Here is a 22940-nt window from a genome sequence, read left to right as displayed (position 1 = left end):
TAAAAGCATTATTATTATTATTTTTTTAATGTAACAAATTTTAATTTGTTAAGATTATCTTAATTTTACCTAAATAATTGCATTCATTTAACATTAACAAGTAAATTACTACTAGTATGTGATTTTGAAAATAACAATGTTCAGTTTACATAGAATTTTTCATTATCTACAAAAATAATGCTCTATGATAAAGTTACATCTCATATATTATAAAAATGTTTTCATAAATTAATTGACTGTTTGTGTCATGTTATGAGACTTATAAAATTTATGAAACATATCTACTTGTATTTTTTTTCTTTTTAACTGTAATCCATCTATGAAATATACAATATTTAGCAATTCACATATTAGAAATTTTGTAGCCTAGCATATTATTTGATCCAGTGTTTGACTTAAGTTATCATTCTCATTTAATGTAACTATGCATGCTTGCATATAGATCATTTCACACTATCACTTAATACCTGATTGTGTATTTATTTTCTAACAATTTCACAGTTTCATATTCTACACAGAAGACATGGTGCAAGAATTGGCAGTTTATATTTAAAAATCTTAGCATAAAAGATACCTTGTCCATAATATATTTTTTCAAACATTTATCTGATTAAAAATATTTTATATGCATACATTTTTGAATTATGTGAGACATTATTTAATTTCTCTATTATGATCACAAATTATTTTCAAATCTATAATTATGAATTTTAATATTCGGAAACATGGCACAGTAAATTCAGTGAAATATAGATAAATATAGATGATAATAATATAAATATAGCATTTTTTACAAATAAAAGATAATGATAAAAGTCAAACACTGTCATCTGACATAAATAACAATCCAATTTATAAAATGTACAAATTATAATTCATAATTTTTTGTGTAAAATATCCAATTAAACTTACTATGTATGAATCAATTGAATTAAATTATCACAGAAATTTATTTAATAATAAATTTGGCATATCATTACATAATGGAAAACTGAAAATAATTCAATTTTGAATTGAAATTTTGTTTATTGAAGTAAATGCAAATGGAAATATATATATATATTATACATAACATGTATTTATGTTTTTCTTTACGTATAACTAAGTTTATAGTTTTGGACTTTACTGTATTCCTCTTTTTTTTTTTTATTCGCATGAATACTTGGGCCAACAATTTATGGAATGTTTATTATCACTTGGGAAAGAAACATACAGATCCCTTCGGGTGCTCAGGTCACAGCCATTAATTTAAATGGCATTAAATTAAAATAATGAGACATTCTATCTGCATTAAAACTTGTCCAGTTATTCCAATAGCATTGCAATTTCACAATTGGAAATAATCCTTTAAGCATTTGCATTACCTGTAGAAAGATTTTTCCCAATTTTTTTTCCATAATAACAAGTAGCATGAGGGAAAATTAATCAATTCAGAATAACAACCTAAACTGGCCTTGTTACAGTAAATGTGGTTTTATAACATTCAATGGGCATATTTTTAAATAATGTACATAAGGTATTTTTTCACAAAAAACACCCAACAAGACCGCTACATTCAGGAACTATAAAAACTAAGTACACAAATTACCAGCACTAATTTCCTTTACACCATTGCACACAAGAAAGAACAATCATTGCTTTCAGAAATACCACAGGTGCAATTTTTTGCTGTGATTCTCTTACTAAAAATCAAATCTCGCCACGAGATGATATCACATGAATAAATTTCAAAAGGCAAAGAGAACTTCTAAGGACGGATAAATAACATGCAGTTGAAAGAATATGACTAGGTACATAATCATAAGGGAGAGAATACACACTATTTAAGACATCTATCAATCTTTGACAGTTTTCTTGTGTCAACATCAAATAATTGAAATCTAATTTTCTAATTTATTCCTAACCTATATTTGCTTTTGACATCACAATGTAATCCAAGATAAGATGGAGGGAAAAAGACAATTATTTTCAATTTAAATAAATTTTTGTGCACAATTTAATTTAAAATGATCATTTAAGTAATAACGGTATTAAATGAGATATTGATTTTGAATAATTTACTTCCTGTCTTTTTCCCTCTCCTTGCTATCACCTATTTTTCTTCTATATGCAAAATTCAAACATTTCACTGTGATGCTATACACATTTCACACCAGCAAAAACACAGAATTATTACTATTTAAGAAATTTTACTACTGCTGTTTTGGGTATGACAATTATTTTTTCTTTTTTTTCTTTTTTTTTTTTAATTCTAACAACCAGCACCAACAGATTCAAATATGGTCATTTTGGCAAGAACTGGAAGGCCTCAGGACTGCTTGGTTGGTCTTAAAAACATCACAATATGATAAAGCCCACTATTATTTGTATAGAATTGGGCTTGATCCTTGATTTGATGCACAAACATAAAAACAAATATACTAAACAAAGAACAACTACAACTTTATTCTAGGGCAAAAGGCATAAACAGAACACTCTGCTGCTGAGTACAACAGATGAACTACTATAATACTAGTAAATTTAAAGGAAAAACTTATAAATATTAATAAGCATAATGTCTGAAAATAATAACTTTCAAGCATATTTAAAGAAATATAAATATTTGTTAAGTGCATTTATAAATAACAGATTATAATGCATAAAAGTATTAGCTGAATGCTGAAGATTTTTTTCAACAAACAACATTTAAAAAATTAACATTTTATATTGATTTTAAATCTTGAAGGTAGACAATAACACAAACAGTGGTAAATATTCCTAATTTTGTGTATCGTATTGTAAAAAAAAACTATATCATGGTTTAATAAAAATAGTAAGAACTGAATCCTGAACTGGTTTGTATAAATTAATTAACTGTTTATCTAAAATTTTATACTATTCCTATGTATCTGTAAATCTAAATGTAATGTATTCTGTTATATTCACAGAAAACTTAAACTTTCAATTTATAAATTTCTTAATACAAAAAATGATTTAAAGTAACTTGAATTTTTGACTGAAAAAAATGTGTGTATATATATATATTTCAAATATTTAAAATTTTAAAGAAAGAATTTTGCATTTAAAGCATAAATTATTTAAGAATTCAAAATTTTAGCATTAAACTCATTGTTTTGATATCTTATAACATTCATAAATGAAAAACTTTAAAAAAAAATATAGCAAACATAAAACAAAACAAATTAAATATACATAAAAGTACAAAACTATTTTACTTCCTATGAGTAAATAAATATATATCAGAACAACTTTATTTTGGCAGTTTAATATTGATTAATCTTGAAAATACTTTGTTTATATATATTATTTAACATATAATATATTCTCCAATTAGAGATGAGATTCTTTAAAACCGAATTTCAGTTAATAGATTTTTCTGTTCAGTCAGCAGCAGAGAATACATTAAGCAGTTTATTATGATAAATATAACCCTTAGACAAGATTTGCCTCATATATTATGCCCCCTTAAACTGTTGAAAGTTTATATTGTACAATATTAAAAAATAATTAACAATCATTGCTATCAAAATATTTCACACTAATCAAAAGACAATACTGTATAACTATCATAGCAAACAAAATCTTTGGTCATTTCCTCTCAATCTGCATGTTTTAATATTTCCTTAAAAGAAACTGTAACTATTTTCTGTTATATCTTGTGCTGCATCTATACTATTTTTCTATTAAAACAAACTTTAAAAAGATGTTTAAATGAATTCTACAGAATTATTAAAGTAACCTGTTCCCAGCACAGGTCAAAAAATTAAACTATATTGAGGGTACTTTATCAATATTTGTACTTCACTTTCAAGCTCCAATTTTAACACTAAGATTAGATATATCTGATACATATTCAGAGAGGCCTAGGAAAAATAAATTGTACATGCCTTATTTTTAATTTATGCCAAACACTGCTGAAATTAACATCAGCAAATATGCTGGGCATTTTGATTTTTAGCATACTTTTTATATTAGATTTGCACTTTTGTTTTTTTACATGTCTACAAAATGAAATTTACAATGGTATTTCCAAATAAATTGTTTACATACTAGACTGTTTCAATATTTTGACATTGACAAGAAAATACCAAAAAAAGGCAGTCCAGAAGGTATGTACCTAACTATCTACTGCATCACATCACAATTTGAAGTTCTCCTTCTCTGGCAATACACTATTAGAACAATATATCACAAAAGGTCCAATCACAAAGAGCTAAAATTTTCACTATAATCTGGAGTTTGACCAGATTGTTCTCAGTAACCAACAGATTAACTGTGGTATACATTTTGACATATCTGGCATCTCCACATCCATCACAGTCATCAATACTCAGCATTTAACCATATCTGCATTTCCAATTTTTACATATATAAATTTTATAATAAATTCTGCATCAATCATAGCATTGGTAAATTAGATTAATCATACACAATGCTTCACTGTGTGCTGGAAGTTGTTGCACTCAATATCCTAATCAAATCTGCCTGATTCTAAAACATTATTTTATATTCCTTTCTGAAATGTGAAAAATATTTGGCAACATTTATGAAAGTTGCATCTACTGCTAAAAACACTAGCAGTTGATTAGCATTTATGCAAAATACCACAGTTCATTCTTCATGTTCTTAAAATTTACTCTGTATTATTGTAATTAATACCATTTTTAATATCATGTATGTGAACACCATTCATTTTACGTTCTTTACACACCAAAAATCCATTAATATTGCTTTCCTAAAAATCACCTTAAAACTACATCCTTTCTAGGACAGCACCACAAAATCTAGCATTATCTGCTAGAAAAAGAACACTGGATGAAAGAGGCAATCAACCACTGTACAGAAAGCAGTTCATTGCATTTGACATCCAGTTATTCTAAAATATGATGATGATGAACTACCCAATGTGAAGTGATCACATATGAAGATTACATTAAGCTTTTGTTTACAATGCACATTCTGAACGTGCTGAACAAGCATGACTCTCTTAGAGTACTACAATCTTTGCATTACTGGCCACTGTGTAGTTGTAACAACCATCACAGTAAATCACAGCCGAAATGATGACAAATCACAGACAATTCCATTTCAATGCATTATGACTATGTTTCAAACACTTGGCAAGGCCAATTGGTGTGGTTTCACCACAAGTCTGAAGGAGCTGTACCAAACTCCATTATTGCACACTTACCACAATGCAATGAGTGTTGAGGGATTATGTTTGACATAATACCTCATGTGTATTTCACAAAAATTCAAAATAAGGACAGTTGTGATTCTGGAATAACCAATCTAGTTCAGCAATGTTTGGTTGCACATGCCAAGTGAAAATTGGCATAGGCACATGAAAATAGTCTGTACACATGTTAAATTTGTGGTCAAAAATGAGAACAGCTGACTATATGAGCAGTATTAAATATAACAGCACCACAGCACATTTTTATTCACAAGTCAATTGTTTGATAAATTTTTATCATTCCATTTTTCCAGTACTATTTGGAGAAGGTGGTTCCTGTTTTACACCTTTTTGTGAAAGAGCAAGCAATGCATTTAAACTGTTTTCTGGTGATTTCCCAATCTCCGAACTATCAGTTTTATCATTTGCATCATTGCTGTTATGAAGGCCACTGTTATTTAACATCATACCATTCGGGCGTGAGGCACTGTAATTATCTGAAGGACCATTCATGGTAATGAGACAATGGCCATTTTGAGCAGATGCCAATGGACTGGTACTAGATGTTAGACTAATAGCTGTTGATAGAGAAGTTATTGGTACTCCACCAGTTGCTCCTGCTGTAGAAACAAGATAATCCCGTTCTAATCTCGGTGGACGACCACGAGGGCGACCTTCTGGTTTAGATATGGAGATGGGTATTTCAGTATCTTCTCTAATCTGACTGGCCAGCTCTTTTACTACACGAAGGCCTTCATCCATTAAAGTTTCTTGTACTAACTGCTTTGTAATCTGTGAATTGGCTTTCTTACCTGACACCATTTTCATTGTATTGTACATATCAGAAGCCTGTGATGACTGATTAGAATCTCTAGAAGGAGAATCATGAGCATCATGACTTAAAGTAGGAGACGATGCATTACTATAGATTGAAAATTGTGAATCTGAAAATATATAAATAGCTTATTAAAACAAACAATAAGAGTCATATATAATAATTTTAAAATATTTAGTGTGTCTATATTATATATATATAATTATAAATACATATATAAATTATTATTTTTTGAACATTTAAATCTTTCAGTACAATGCCTAAAGAAAGAAAATTCTCAATACAAATATTCTGAAACCATAAACCGACAAGAGTATAATTATCAATTTTATTTAGATTTGAGTTTTTATTCTGTTAACTACAAAAATGACATGAATATACATTATGATAAACTTTTTTATCAATCTGATGACATTATATATCACATTTATTATTATTTTATAAATAATTTGTCAATTTTAGAAACAGTTTATAAATTATAAAAATGATCATTACTTAAGAGATGATTAACTTGAATTGGCATGTAAAATATTGCCAATTTAAAGTTGCCTTGAGGATCAGTGGTTTGAGATTAGTTTGGGGTACATTGGTGTCATGTCTTGTTCTCTACATGCAAGATCAAAGGAACATGACTTGACCATCAAAATGACAATGCCCATTTCCATGTTGAAAGCTTTTACTTCCATTCCTGACCTGCAAGTGGATTGAAAGATAGCAGAACTGGTGTCTGATATGTTGACTTAAGGGATTCGAGCTTTTAGAAATTTATAAGTCTATTAGGAAAGATAAATGTGTTAATTAAAGGAATTCTAATTGTATTTCTAATGCTTGGAAATCACCCTTTGAGGTCCTCTGACCAAATTGGAAATGATATTTTGCATGATATTTTCTGGATCCTTATTCACTCATGCTGTTTTTTGTTATTTCATTTTACTTTCCTGGCTGTTATATCATCACAAGGGAAAGTATTGTAATCATCTCAAATTTTTACTTTTTTGTTACTTTCCAGATCATTTTAATGCAACAATTCCAGCTGTTATAATATACTATTGTAATCATGTCATATTTGACCTTCCAGGTTTTTGGAATCATGATGTTTTGACACCTCTGAATCCAAAAAAGTCAAAAACTGATTCCCAAACTATATAACTTGTATATAGGGGCATTGATGCTATTAAAGTTTGGTAGTTAAAGATCAAGAAGGTGGGAGGTAGAGGTGGGTCATGTACCATATCTCAAGAGGAGCCTGACTTAATGAAGATTTTATTCATCATTGGCATTTACAATTTTTTATACAGTAAAACACATCTCTATCCACAAAATTAAGCTTTTTGCCATTTTATAAGAATTAATAATATAAAAAGATTTTTATAACAAAGTCTCATAACAGATGGCACCACACACCATACACAATTTTATTTATTATAATTAAAAACATTATATTCTGTAAAAGTTATATTTTTTAACATCCAGGAAAGTTACACAACTCATTGCTGGATTTTTTTATTTAAAATCTGTATTTCAGTTTTACTTTATTTTTAAAAAATGTAAGTTTCTATTTAATAAATATAAAAAATATAAATACAACTTTACAAAGGCGAAAAGGAAAGACAAAATGCAAAGTTTTATCTTTGTAAAGTCGTATTTATATTTTTTATATTTATTAAATATGAATAACGCCGGCCATGTACTTATATTAGTTTTTTATTTAATGTAAGTTTCTATTCTTCAAATGCATTTAAAAGTTGCAGTGTACCATTTTAATGTTTATTATATTCTTTGTTTGATACATTTGTATTTTTAAATGTGTTACTCTTTTGATGTATTCATTAGATGCTCTTTTCGTATTTTGTAATATTCTATTTTATCATATGTTGTAGCCTGAGGAAAATCATTCAATATGATTGAAAGCATTAGCAGTAAAGAACTTCTTACTGGAGTTATAAAGTGTTGAAGTTATTAATCCATTTTGCATTATCTGCATTTTTATTAATAATATTGCAGTTCACAAAGTTTCCAAATAATTCTTCTGCTGCATTGGTTTTAACTTTTTCCCTTCTGACCAAAGATCCTCAGCATTTTCTATTAAGTTAATATTAAAAATTTGATCTTGATATTTTTAAAATCAACAATGCTTTTAAATTTTTACTTTTTATGTTAAGTTTTTTGATATAAATTTGTATTTAATAATAATAATCATTGCCAATGCAATCAAGCCAATCACTGCTACAATAGTTTACATATTTTTTCCCTATTGATATATATGGAACTGTATATCTATTACATAGATAACTAGTATTTCGAATCAACAAAGCATACATCAAATAAAATTCTATACCTAAGTTGCTTCCATTACAAATTATCTATAAAATAGTCTTTTCAGAAAAAAATTTATAAAAATGTAGTAAAAAAATATTTAATTACATTGAAAAAGTTCTGATAAATTGCACATAAATAAAATTTATTGGATTAATTACTAAAATGTAAACTTATAAGCCAGTAATATCAAAACAAAATATAATAAATGATGAAATAATAAATATTTACAAAGAATAATAATCATAGAATAAATTTAAAAATATATAAATTAAATAGCAACTATCATATCTCTACAATGTAATTCAAAATAATATTAGTGTATATCAATTTTATGTTATTACTAACTTATTACCATAATCATTTTTTTATATGGAAGTCATATAATATAGCTGTTTACTTTACAGAATTTTATATTTTAATCATACAGTAAAACCTCGTTATTTTAATATCGGATAATTCAAAGTATCACTTAATTTGAAGACAAGTCTAGTCCCCAGCCAAAAAAATAGAATTTTGCATACATTTTAGTTCAGATCATTTGAAATACATGTACAGTACAAATGAAATTCAAAGTCATTATCTGGTCCAGTGACCATAAAAGTATCATTTAATTCAAAATCTCTCATCATGTTACATACTTAAAGGAAAGTTTCCATGCCAAAGTGACATTTTTGCATTTGGTTTTACCAATTATTTACATTATTAATTTATTGCACATCTGTTCAAAGTCATTTGAACATTGTAAAGCATTACCAATGAAGAGAAAATTTTTTATTTTTTATTTTTAAGGAAGAAATCTGTTTGGCATTTAATTATTTTGGACATTTTTCAACAAAATCTATTGTTCCAATAATTCCAAAGTCGATTAAATACATGTCTGCATATGCCCGATAGAATGTGTACTCCTAGCTTTAGCCGTTGATAAGGCTTGTTTTCATTAGTCACATGATTTTTGTTATCTCAAATTCAATACAGTTAATCCTTCATAGAATTAGCCATTGGTCCTCTAGAAGAAATTTGTGGGTAGTTTTTATTGAAGCAATTAAGCTTCTTTTGTACATTATTTTCAGGTCTTCCTTTTAATGTAGTTTTGTTTTCATTAAGTACACACTGACTGACAGTTTTTCCAAAATAGCTTAAATTTCTAATTAATAACTTGTAATATTAATGCATTTGTAACCAAATGGGTAAAATTATATAAGATAATATCTTTTTTTTTTTTTAAATTCTGAAATAAAATGATCAATTTGAAAAAAGTTTGGATACTTCGAAGTCATTTGTTTTGGTCCCTTGAGTTTCGAAATAATGAGGGTTTACTGTGTTTCATCATTTTGAAGCCATACAAATATAATAAAACATATCAAAATTTAACAGTTGCTTATAAATTAAACAAATTATTGATTTATTGCAAATTTTCCATTTTTACTTAAGTTTAATATTTTTATATATCTTGTAAAATAGAAATAGATATGCTAAAATCTTAAATTATTCAATAACCTAAAGAATCTAATGCAAGTGTCTACATATTCTATTTTTTTCCCCTAGAATTAAATGAAGATAGAGAAAGAATCTTAGAAAAGTATAAGCAAAAATACTAAGAAGAATATAAACAAAATTAACAAAAATACTAACAAGATAGCTATAGTCTATATTTTCAAAATTAGATTTTCTAGGTTTTCTTTTCTTGAAATTGTCTTAAATATAAGTTATTAAGCAATCATGACTTATCAATCGATATCATGACTTATAATAGAAAATTTGATACTATTGTGAGAAATTTTTTGAAATCAAGCAATGAGTTGCATAACTTCCTGGCAAACAAATTTAAAATTTATGTGGCACCATCTGTTATGAGATTTTATTAATAAAACTTTTTATATTATTAATTATTACAAAATAGTAAAAAGAGTAATTTTGAGGACAGAGAAGAGTTTTATAAAAATTTGTAAATTCTAATAGCAAGTATCTCAAATTGTAATTTTTATTGTAAATAATTTATTATTTATTCTTCTTTTGAAAAAACCTTAATAACAACAATTATTTTTTGTTGTTTTAAATTTTTGAACCAATATTGTGTTTTAATAAAAATATATTCAAGCAGAAATAATAAAATCTTTTCAACAACAATACAATAAAATGGAATTATATTTTATTAAATTTAACTTTTATTTTATAAAATATTTTATTAAATCTATTTAGAAAATAGAATATACTTTATTAACTGAATATTTTTAAAACCTTTATTAATATAGGAATGTTCCATCTATAAACTAATTTTAATTATTGAGGTATTACCTCAATAATAAAAATCAATGACAATATAAATGACAAGATGTATCTATAAAAATGTAGGCAGAAAACATAAATAAAAATTTATGGATGAAACAAAGTAATTTACAAGGGTTTTTTTTTTCAACCTCCAATAATGCATGAAAAAAAAAATGGAAGCATGTGAGACAGGGACAGGGTGCACACCTAGTGAGTAGTATATTCCCTCACCATTTAGCATTGTGCCAAGCTATTTTAGACATTTGCTATTCTGCAGTAAACATGTAAACATCATGCCGCTAATCTGGTCTCCCGCCAACTGTGAAGTACAAGTAGTAATTCGATATCTACAGGCCGAAGAGCTGAATGGAGGTGAAATTCATTGAAGGATGTATAATGTGTAAGGTGAGAACCTCATGAGCTATGGACATGTGTGTAAATGGTGCAGGAAATTCAAACAAGGATGTGACAACGTTCATGATGAGGGTGGTCAAGAGAGAAAGTGTGTGATGACTGACGATTTGGCGGACAAAGTGGATCAATTGGTGAGAGAAAGGTTTCGATTCACAACTTCTGAGCTCAGTGAGGAGTTTCCTCAAATTTCAAGGTCCACACTGTATACTGCTGACTGACAGTGTTAAAGGTTGGCTGAATGGCCTGGCAGCAACATTCTTCAACATGGGTATACAAAAGCTGATGTCACGATATGATGTCTGTCTGAATTGACAAGGCAATTATGTGGAAAAATAGGTGAAGACTGTAACTACCTTTTACAAATAAAATGGTTTTGTTCTTCATTCTTGTTTTTTCATTCTGGGTTGGTGGAGGTTGAAAAAAATAACCCTTGTATTAAATTGATTGATACAGAATTTGTAAAAGTGATTTCCTGCAGTAAATTGATGTGTATTTATTGAAATTAATCAAATATTAAATGTGTGATTTTTGCTTTAAACATGAATTATAAGCAAAACAGTATATCCAGTGATCTCACTTAACTAAATATGCTTTTTTCAATAATAATTACTTAAATTTTTCTTATATTTTCTCAAGATATTATTTTCAGAGATATTTATAAAATATTTTCTCAATACATTGCATATATGTAAAATATATACTGGTATTATTTTATATTTACATCATCTATACAGTGTTATAATAAAATAGGTATTTTATATATAACATATTGCTCAGCATAAGGGAACAATATAACTTTTAAAGCAAATAATAAAAAGATATCTATATAATAGTCAAACCATGATAGTGTCTTCCTACATAGTAACATCCTTGTAAAATTCTAATGAATATTAGCATTTTACAAGGGTGTTAATGAATATTTTGAACCGATCTTCCCCAGATATTTCACCACTACTTTATAAATATTAAATAGAAAATCTTTCAATATTTATGAATTACTAAATACTGTATCATTTTCAATGCAAAACTAATATGTTCAAATCATCAAATCACTTAACTTTAAAATTCTCAAACTTGAACTTGTATGTAGACTCATTATTATCTTTATTCTTATTATTTAAGGGTTTTTAGTTTAATGACACACTCAATTTAGTGCCAATTTCAGAAGCAAATAAATAATGACATTACATCAAGATCTGACTATTTTTTAAAATTATAATTCAGAATGTGTGTCAATATCTCTAATGTCTATAACCATGATTTGAACCAGGTACAAAAGCTTATTATTATTAAATACTGTATTTACTCAAATATAAGACAATCTCAAATATAGGACGAGGTGTGACTTTAAAGATCAAAATTGAGAAACTTAGATTTATTAATACAATTCTAATTTTATTTCGTTTCATCACAAATAAAATATTATCAAATGCTCATAAATGCACACATTGTCCCACAAAAATTACTGTCATTTTAAACTTTAAGGAAAAATCTTGTAAAATCAACATAATTTGTTCACATAAAGCTGGACAATCGGAAACCTTTTTTCCAATTCTTAACAGTGGAATTCACTCTTCGTTGATTACACTTACAAGTTTCTTCAAATTCTGATTTCCAAATAATCATCTATTTTCATGTGGGAATGAATTAAAACTTACATTGGACTCCTATGTAATTTTGGAATTCAATTCAAAAGCTTTGCTTTTTCTATTGCTATTCATTTTTACTCCTGACAATAAACATGAACGATTCAAACTACCCAGATAAAATACTTTTGTCTGAACACCAGAAGTGAGAATCCAATAAAAAATGTGAATACACAGTTTGCAAAAATTATACAAAAATGAAAAGAATCATTCACTCACACGTTTAGGACAACCTAGGTTTTTGAAACAGTGAAAAATGAATAAAAACCCTGTCTTATATGCGAATGCGAGTAAATACAGTATACATCAATGTTTCTCAACAGCACGTGTTGAAGGTGTAAATGAAAAAATATTTATAATGGCTGTCAAATGTAATTTGAAATCAACATGTTTTCAATTTAAAATAAATTTATACCTAGGTGATTCAAAATTCTCTAGACCCAAGTCCACAAAGCTGCTACCTTTAATTTTACAATATTTTATTAGGGTTACCATAACCAGATCATAAAAAAAGGACACCCAAAGAAAGTTTTGGAAAAAGTAATATAATGTAAATATTCAATCTTTACAAGTTTCATTTTTATCTTTTTATATATCTATAAGAATTAACCAAGATGAAAGTTTTACATTAAAAAAAAGGATGTATTTGAGATAAAGAGGATGCTTGGTGATCCTAAGTTTATATATTTTTAAAGTTCAGTTACTATATTTTCATGCATATAACCTTCAAGTTATCTATGATTAAAGGATTAAAAGATATACCATTGTAACCTATGGTATATACCAGGGGTGGCCAACTTTTGTGCACATAAGATCTACTTTTTATCATAAAAATGTGTCGCGATCGACTTGTTGTCATAGGCATAGTCTAAGTGGGGAGGGGGAAGTGTGAAATACATACTATGTTTATACACTGTTTCAGTATGAAGTGCACTCACTGCTTGTGAGTCGAGTCATAACTGCATGCACACAGTTGCGTTCGGTTACAAATATAATACATTAAGTCAAGACATCGCTAGCGATCGACCAAAATTAGCTTGGCGATCGACTTGTTGGCCACCCCTGGTATATACCAATAGGTTATACACAAATTTTAAATTGCAATCACGAACTTGTACCTATAGAGTAATAGCTGCTCCCAAAAGCACAAGGAAGTTAGTGGAGAAGAATATGCAAAGGCTTTATTTCTGTTCTAGAATTTTCTGTGGGGTATACATCCTTGTGGGTTATATGCTAGTGTGGATTTTACACATGAAAATACAGTACTTTAAATTAATTTTTTTCTATTGACTAACTTTATTTCTATATTAATAAAATAAATACATTAAATAAGCTTTAGTTTAAATTTCAAATTAATAATTAAAAATTAAAGGAATGAAAGTTTGCTTCTTGATTTTTAATTATTAATTTGGTCCAAGAACCACCATTTCACGACATTCTTTAACTATTTTCAATTTATGGACATTTAGGAGATTTATGAAATTTTCAATTTTCATAAAAAAGGGTATATAAAGAAAAAAAGGTTGAGAAAGGTTGATTTATTTTTATTCTATTATTCTCTTCACAAAAATAGAGTATAAATATTACAGCATATTATATTTAATTGATAAAAACATCATATTTTGTAGAAAATATTCCATATGTTTATTTATATGAATATATTCTGTAGAAAGTTATATAATAAATTTCTTGATTTAAATTGACGTTATGCATTAATTATCTTTTTAATGTTTTATACAACAATGTATTTAAAAAAGTAACAAACTGTCTTCTCAGATTCTATTAAGTTATCATTTTATATAAACATATTTTTATATTTGTTCAAACTTATTAACAGCTACCAATAATTTATGACCTAACTGAGAAGTTGACGTGTAAAAACAATAATCCAAAATAAAAACAATAGCATTAAATTAAGTAATCACTAATATTCATTCAAAAAAGTAAAAAGTAATATCCAACATGCATATTTTATATCATTTAATTTTTAAATATAAAGGATGAAAATAAGAGTAAAATACATATATTTATTTTATTTAAATAAAACTTATTTATTATTATTATTTAAACAATCATTGCTATGAATGGTTTTCAAATTTAAATTGGAGATTCAAAATTAAAGTTTAATTTCCAAAATATAATAAAATTAAACTAACCTGTATCATCAGTATCAATTTTTTCAGCTTCTGAACAAGACGAACGAACATTATAATTTTTTCCCAAGAAATACCTAAAATATTAATTTAAAATAAGTGTTGATTTAAAAATAATATTTCAGTTATTTATATATATACTGTATATATACATGGTATATACTATGTATTAAAAATATAAGTGAAATATTTATAATCATCAAACTTTTTTACAAGTTGTTTTAGAGTAACAATTTTCTAACCTATCTATTCTTCTCAACTGTTTATTAATTTCACTTTGTTCACTGATTAATTGCATTTGTTGAGTTGCTACTTGTTCCAATTGTGTTTGAATCTGATTAACTGCATTAAAATTCTGTACTTCTCTAGCCTGTTGTAAACATGTCTTTAATTCTTCCTGCTGTGTTCCCAAGGACTTTAGTTGTTCTCCAATAGCTTCTATTCGCTCCTAAAAACAAAAAATTATGCAGTTAATTAAACAGAACAAAATCTTTCCTTTAAACTCAAATATATTATATAGATTTAATTACACATTTATATATTGCAATAAATAACAAATGTAACACCAATATAACATAGTTAATATGAATTTTAAAACATTTTAAAAGAAAAATAGAATATCTTATACAAAGATCAATAAACTCACAATTAAATAACAACAAAATCTTATTTTCTGAATAAATAATAATATCATATTAAATTAAACCTTTTATTTCATTTATTTAAATAAATGAATAGATGAGATTATATATAATCTCAATCATAATAAACATGTGCAGTTTATCAGCTATATTTTATTTTTCACTAAAATGTTTTCAAAAATTTATATATCACACATGAACTCTTTATAAAAATGAGACTTAAGAACTTTTTAACCATTTACAAAATTATTAACTGCTTGTTAAGGAATAAATTAGATAATAAGATGATGATAATTTCATTACTGGGCTGCAATTTGAAAAAATTGTAGACCTATAAATTTGCACTGTTGTCCATCTGTCTATTTGTCCTTCCTTAATCTTGAGAAAGGAGTTAGATAGATAAAAGATGAGACAAGATATGTAAAGTTTAGGGGCAAGAGGCCCCAATTAACTATATACAAACTTCTGATGTAAACTGGAAGTCCTGTTATTTCAATTCAAAAATTTTCCACTGAATGGAGTTAGCTCCATTCAGTAGATAAATGACCAGCACAACTATTGCTAGCAGGAAAAGTATGATGTACAGGGGCAAGACACTACTAAATTGAGGTGGCAAGCATATATTTTAAATTTAATTAATTAAAAATATGATTAAAAATTGCAACCCAGCATTATGATGATGTCACAATAAATAATTGCTCATTCAAAATTCCATTTTAAATTTTATTATGTATCTTATTTTGGATCTAGGATTCATCATAACTCAAATGTTCCCATAAGCTATCCTAGATTAAATTGTTTTTAAACAGCTTTAAACTCAAATATATTATATAGATTTAATTAAATAATGTACTTATGAATGTTTGGGTAGGTCTACTAACAAAAACATTTTTACCAAAAATCAGGCAGTGGACCACAATGAAACATTTAGAAGCCTACACATGACCAAAGGACATAAGTTATACACATATTTTAAATATAAATTTAACATATAGATCATAATTTTCTATCTTTTTTGTTTATTATTACTTTAAAATTAATAAAATATACACCTAAATTTTGTTTCCAAGCTATTCACTGTCATAAATGTTGTTTAAAAAATGCAAAAGTTTAATGGAAATAATGTGTAATTCTCATTTTAAAATTTCACAAAGTGCAAACTCACCCATAATAATATATTATTTCAGTTCAATATTTTTTTTTTTTTTTGATTATGTTGGAAAGAGGATTGGAAAGTTGAAAGTGATGGGGAGGAGAATGCAGAGAAGACTGAAACTGAAATGGAGAGACAAGATGGCAGAGGATTTGGAAAAGAGAGGATGTAGAAGAGAGAACACCCTGGATAGAGAGAAATGGAGAAGACAGATTAAAGATGGGAATGCTGATTCCCATCTTTAATATATAGTTTCTTATATATTCTTAAATGCTAATTCCATATAAACATTGGAAAAAGCACGAAGAAAGTTCAATATTTTTTTTAAATAATTTATATAGTTTAGTTATTTCTCCTATAACATGTTATATGATTCCTAAAAATCACTGTTTTACAGAATTTTGTTTAATAAAAATAAGGCTTATGGAAAAACAGAGCTAGGATCAGATCACTCAAAATTGTATAATCTTTCCAAGCATCATTACCATATTTCTTGCTTTATTTCAATGCTTCACACTTTCTTTTTCCATCAATTATGTGGATTCTTATAACTGAGATGATTACTCACATTTAAGATGTCATTATTCAAACTTTATCAAGACAAGTACAAAAATTTGATAGAATGGTGCAATACAAATTTGGGCAACACACCGGAGTAAACAGGTAAAAACAACACTGAGATATGTGCATTTTGTGTATTACTCCCCAAATCATTACATTCAGCTGAACAATATTACTTTCCTGGCTCTGTTATATATAACAAATGAAAAGTATGGCAATCTGTCAAAAAATGACTTTCCAGATTTTTACATTTTTGGACTCAGGGGACCTTGAAACATCAAGAAATGCAAAAAATTCGGGGTTTTTTCTGTACGTATGGATGTTAGGCAATATTAAGGGAGTTCACTTTTATAATGTGGTTTAAATGTTTTTCAAGCAACTGGTCCCATCTTTAGAATCCAAACAGAATGTAATAATTCTATCTAGTATATTTTTTCACTCAAAATTTCTTAAATTATAATTTAAAAATTTATGAATTATTTTTAAATCTATACCATATATTTTCAATTGTAAATGATGTAAAATATTTTAAATTAATAACTGCAAATTTTACAAGATAAATCTGAAATTATATATTCAATTTATATTTATGACAGCATATTTTGATGTAAGTCAAAATAAATTTCTTTGAAATTTAAAAAAAAAAAAATGTTTAAGCAGTAAAATAAACTGAAACATTTTTAATTGTAAAATTTACTATAAAATTTTTATTTTACATTTAATATTTATAACAATATCTTACACAAACAGATTATTTTCAGAAGTCTGAGTCAGTCTAATCTGTTAAAAAACCTCCTTTTGCTAAGATGCCAACCTTTCCAAAATAACATGACAACTTACAAATTATTTTTTATGGAAATATTTCTTTTGAGTCAATTAACATTTATAATGATATTTATTTGTATTTTGTTAGGTCCTTCCATTTCTAAAATTAGTTTTGTATTTTTTAATATATAAATTTTATTACTAAATACCATTAACAACATAACATTTTATAAATTAACTGGAGAGTCAATTTGATCATAAATGTGAAATTGATTATAATCTACAATTATAAATTGTTTAATTTTAAAAATTATATCTAACTATTTATGTAATTACAGTACATGCTTGCAAACTTGAACTAATTATTATCTAAAGTTGTTTGAATTAGTAGGATTATATATAAAGAAAGGAAAGTCCTGAAGAACTACAGACAAATACAATCAAAACTTGATATAGTGTCCTCATAAAATGGTGTAACATTCATAAAACAGCAATGAATATTTGTGAACATGTCATTCTCATATATACTAAATAGAGAACCCTTCAGTTAAATAAACACAATTAATCCAATAATTACCTTAAATATCAAATAAACAACCATATTCTGTTATCAGACTATTAAGGCTAAATAATTATTAAGCAATTTGACAGGTGGCAGATGCCCTGTCTCCTGCCAAATTCCAGGCAGATCTTTTCTTCCAGAATATTCTACAATTAATTTATAATTACAATAAGACCCTACTTAATGTGGGGGATGCATTCCTAGACTACAAAGCACTAATCAGTGTTAAATGAGGTCATTTTAACACAGACCCGACAAACCCAATGGAATGTTTTATATGATGCTGACGAAGCCTGCTACAGCCTGGATTTCCCGTTCCATTTGAGTCAACCTCATGACAGAAAATCGAATGCGTAGCCAAAAGTGTTGGCATAGCAAACTCACCTTCTGTACTTTTAGTTCTTGGTCTCCAAACTTATACATTTATTGCAACAAAAGTTAAGTCAAACAGATTTTACTTTAATTTTAAATTATATTAATTTGCATAATGGTATATGTTAAATAACACAAATATATGCACACGGAAATATAAAGTTCATTTTTTTGTGATGAAAGTCCTGGTTCTTCTGAAATTCTTATTATTTGCGATAAAGTCATGTAGTTTCATTTGTTGCGTTTTTCCTTAAGCAAATGTCAGTATCAGAAGATTGCATCCAAAATGCCTCATTTTGCTTTTGCACTCCTTTTAAAATCTGGATCATTCGCTACAATTTGATCAATGATTTCGGTGATCGTTACTAAATTTTTACTAAGGAAATCTGTAGAGAAATTCTCTGGGTTCTTCGTTTTCAGAATCACTATTTTCCAGTTTGATATGAATTCCTTGTTCTGCCAGTTCTTGTAGGTCATCGTTGGTAAGGCTCTCACCAGAAACCTGCAGTAACTCCTCAATATCCTGCTTGTCTACATATCCTAGTCCTGCTGTATCGATTAGGTTGACAACTTGGTCAACCTAATGATACAGCAATAGACTCTTCTCGTTGAGAATTCTTGGATACCTTCAGCCATAACTTCTTCCACACTTCTTTCATGCATTTATCAGTTAATTCTTGCCAAGCAAAGTTGATATTGCTTATGACATCCATGATGTTATATTTTTCAAATATTGCGCCAACATAGATTTAGGCTATGATGAATTGCAATTTTTTCTGATTGGTTCGTGTTCACGAATAAGCGTAATATAAACGAATCAACAAAATGCTATGATAATTTGAATCGGCATAAATTTTGAGCTTTTTTAGGTTTCGAGCAAACCACGTTATATCAAATCAGCATTAATCGAGGCAGCATTAAGCAGGATCTTACTGTATTACATTTAACAAGAGATGGCAGCCTGGCAGTCTGCCTCCTGCCAAATTGCTTACAAGTCAGTAATTAATAGCTCAATAAAGGAATCTGGTTGTTCATTTGATATTTGAACTCTTCTGAATTACTAGATGACTTATTTTGCTTTTCAAACAATATCCTTATTATCAAGTCATGTGACTTTTAAACTCTCAAACTCATGTATGAACCTCATTACTAAACATGATTCATGTTGTTTGACACTACACTTAATTTGTTACATTCATTTTTAAAATTTTTTTATACTGTACTTGGTATGTATATTTAAAATGATTGATACATATAAATTTTACAAATTATTTATATTTTTTAAAAATAATCCTTGATTTCTTTTTTTTTTTGCTAAAACATTTAGCAGAAAAATGAACAAGACTGATTTAAATTAAGAGAAGTTTGGATTAGCACAGATTCAGATTAGTGAGTAAATATTGTATTTTTATTATAGTCTACTTGTAAATATGTTAATACCATATTGAATAATTTTAATTGTGTTACTGACATAACTAATTATAAAAATCAAGTGTTTCAAATTAATGTTTTACAAAGCAAGTTTGTTCATAATGTAATAACCAAAGACATATCTATCTATGAAAATGTTTATGGATTAAAGCTACTGAGTTTTTATCTATAAATATTTTTCAGGAAACTTCCTCTATGTTTTATACAAATACTAAATCAAATACTAAATAAAATAGGTAATTTTATAATATAATTTAATTAACATATATATTAGCAACCCAAACATTAAATCTTATTATAAATCGAAGTAATTTATATGAAACATACAAAAATAAAAAATTATAATTAAAACTAAAGTATTTAATTTTAAATTTGATTACATTTAAAAGTTAAATAAATTATTTTATAAATAAAACTGTTATGAAATTTAAAAAAAAAACATAAAGCAAAATTAAAAATCAATTTTAATAACTATCTATTTAATTAATATTAACTTCCAAAAACTAGTAATATTATTTAATACGTATAGCACACTTATATCAATTTGAATTGTTGATATGATTCAATTACACTACTACTTATGTAATATTTATTATAAAAGAACTAAATACATTTAGTATAAATCAGAAAAAACTTTAAAAAAAACTTTTAAAAAAACTTAAGATATATTTTTATTTCATTCATCACATAAAATATATTTAATATTGTGTAATTAAAATTTATCTATTCTGGAATTTCTAGAAAAATTACTTTTATAAAATTGTATTTATATAATTGTTAAGACTGCAAATCTAATTAAGGAAAACTTTATGTAAAAAATTAGTTTCAAAAGTCATCGTCAGATAAATAAATGGCACTATGGTTCAACAAAATAGCCTGAAAAGATAGTGCTTTCAATTAGCAATTACAAATCACATAAATGTTTAAAAATTTTTTTAAATAAATTTTTTCTATAATGAAGTTCTGTTTATTATTTGAAACTTGTAAATGCAGATCATCTTGCTGCAGTATAAAATGGAGTATTTCACATGTCAATATGTCATTTGATGCTCTCTAAATCAATCAATGTAACTAGGTCAACACAATGAACAATGTGCTTAAGAAAACTATAAATGCAATCTTAGGTAATTAGGTATATTAACTGTTTTTTCTAACACATCTATAAAGTAATTAGTAATCTAGTATTAATACCATTAAATTCAAATCTTTATTAAATTTGATGTGAAAAACAAATTTTGTTTAATATGTAATTACATACAGTACCAGTAGTCGTGAAATTGGCATGGCCATTTTGACTAAACTAGAAAATACTAAAACTAATCTATCAAATATTGCATTTAATTGGCAATAAACAAATTTGCTACAGACAATTTTACATAAAAATTCTCATATTACCATTTCTATTTTTCATTGAATACTGTATTACATATTTTTAAATTTATGCAGTGGGCCAGATATCCTTTATTTCAAAAGACAATCCTATATTTTAGCTAAACTGTTCTGATCCTTTATTAAAACAGGAAAGGGCAAATTTGTCCTTTACTTTCATTTTTCAATGCCTGTTTTGTTATGGTACAGGTGTATGCCTAGTCCTATATATAAATTTATATCCTTTTCCAAAGAAAGCTATGGTTTATCATTAAGTATTTTAAATTCTAAATTAAAACAAAATTTCCAATGTTTATAGTCAATATGAAAACTATAATTTTTAAACCCATTTTAAAAGAAGAAATTATGACTATAATTTCTTTAAAACTGACAATTTAATTATAGCTTCATATAAACCAGGCTCATTGGATGACCATCTTGAAGATGATGATTTCACAAGAGATGAGGGCAATGGCTAGACATCAGGAGTAGTGGGTATGGAAGATCCCCTAAAGTTAATGATTTTGCTAACCTTTTGAAGAACCTTGTAATTGGTAGTCTGTTTTCTTTTTTCTTCAATTTGTCAAAGATTTGCTAGAGAGGCTGCTTATCTTCAAATATTGCAGTGATAGCTTTAATGACTTATTCCATCTGAGGATTATAATCCATTAACATATCTTTCAACTGCTGTGACATTCTGAACACTTCAGTACATTTCTTTAATGTCCAAACTTGTGGATATAGATTACTTTCTTCTATTTTTTTCTTCTTTTATCAATAACTTGATAAATTCTTCTAACTCTTCAGGTATAAATTCATCATGATGCTCTTCTGTGTAAATTTTCACTTCTACAAGCAGCATATGTTCCAAGTCATCTCCATGAAGTTGTCTCACTGATTCTACAAGTTTTCTGATGTCACCATCAATGCTAGGGAACCATTTAAATCATTTGAAATGCAACTCCATAAGGTTTTCTAGCAAGCATTAACTGTTTTGGTTGGGCTTTAGTTCAGTCATTACAGCCTTGATGAAGATTATTACATCTGCAACAGCGAAGGACGTCCAGCATAGCATTAACTGAACATTAGGGTCTGTGTCAACATATGAGTGAATCTGATCAAAACAAAGGTATGACTGTACTATACTGTACATTTAGCCTTGATACAATGACTGTTGCCCTGCCCTGATCTAACAGCTGAAGGCAGTGACATTGTATTTGACAGTAAGAATAAGACCTGGACATTTTCATCCTCAAAAGCAATAGGTTCTGTATCA

At 27.0% G+C, this 22940-nt stretch overlaps 1 protein-coding gene and 1 long non-coding RNA gene across 4 annotated transcripts in view; both read right to left on the bottom strand.

Moving 5' to 3' along the window:
- Window positions 1-282: 282 nt before the first annotated feature.
- LOC136988995 (NGFI-A-binding protein 1-like) overlaps window positions 283-22940 on the bottom strand; it is a 62989-nt gene continuing 40331 nt past the window's right edge. For all 3 annotated transcript variants that reach the window (XM_067287013.1, XM_067287014.1, XM_067287012.1), the window contains 3 exons: window positions 15054-15259; window positions 14815-14888; window positions 283-6120 (listed from right to left, as the gene is read on the bottom strand). In XM_067287013.1, coding sequence (XP_067143114.1) covers window positions 5474-6120; window positions 14815-14888; window positions 15054-15259 — 927 coding nt within the window. In that variant the 3' untranslated portion in view covers window positions 283-5473. The remainder of the gene's footprint in view (window positions 6121-14814; window positions 14889-15053; window positions 15260-22940) is intronic.
- LOC136989009 (uncharacterized) lies at window positions 11574-14124 on the bottom strand. The gene is made up of 3 exons (XR_010882844.1): window positions 13719-14124; window positions 13178-13429; window positions 11574-12079 (listed from the first exon to the last, which is right to left on the bottom strand). It is a non-coding gene; the product is annotated as an uncharacterized lncRNA (long non-coding RNA).

Source organism: Centruroides vittatus, unplaced genomic scaffold (genome assembly GCF_030686945.1).
Source record: "Centruroides vittatus isolate TY-2023 unplaced genomic scaffold, ASM3068694v2 scaffold_435, whole genome shotgun sequence".
In the NCBI taxonomy this organism is placed as follows: Eukaryota; Metazoa; Arthropoda; class Arachnida; order Scorpiones; family Buthidae; genus Centruroides; species Centruroides vittatus.
The sequence above is the reverse complement of the archived record's forward strand: the minus strand, read 5'-3'. Positions and strand labels throughout refer to the sequence as shown.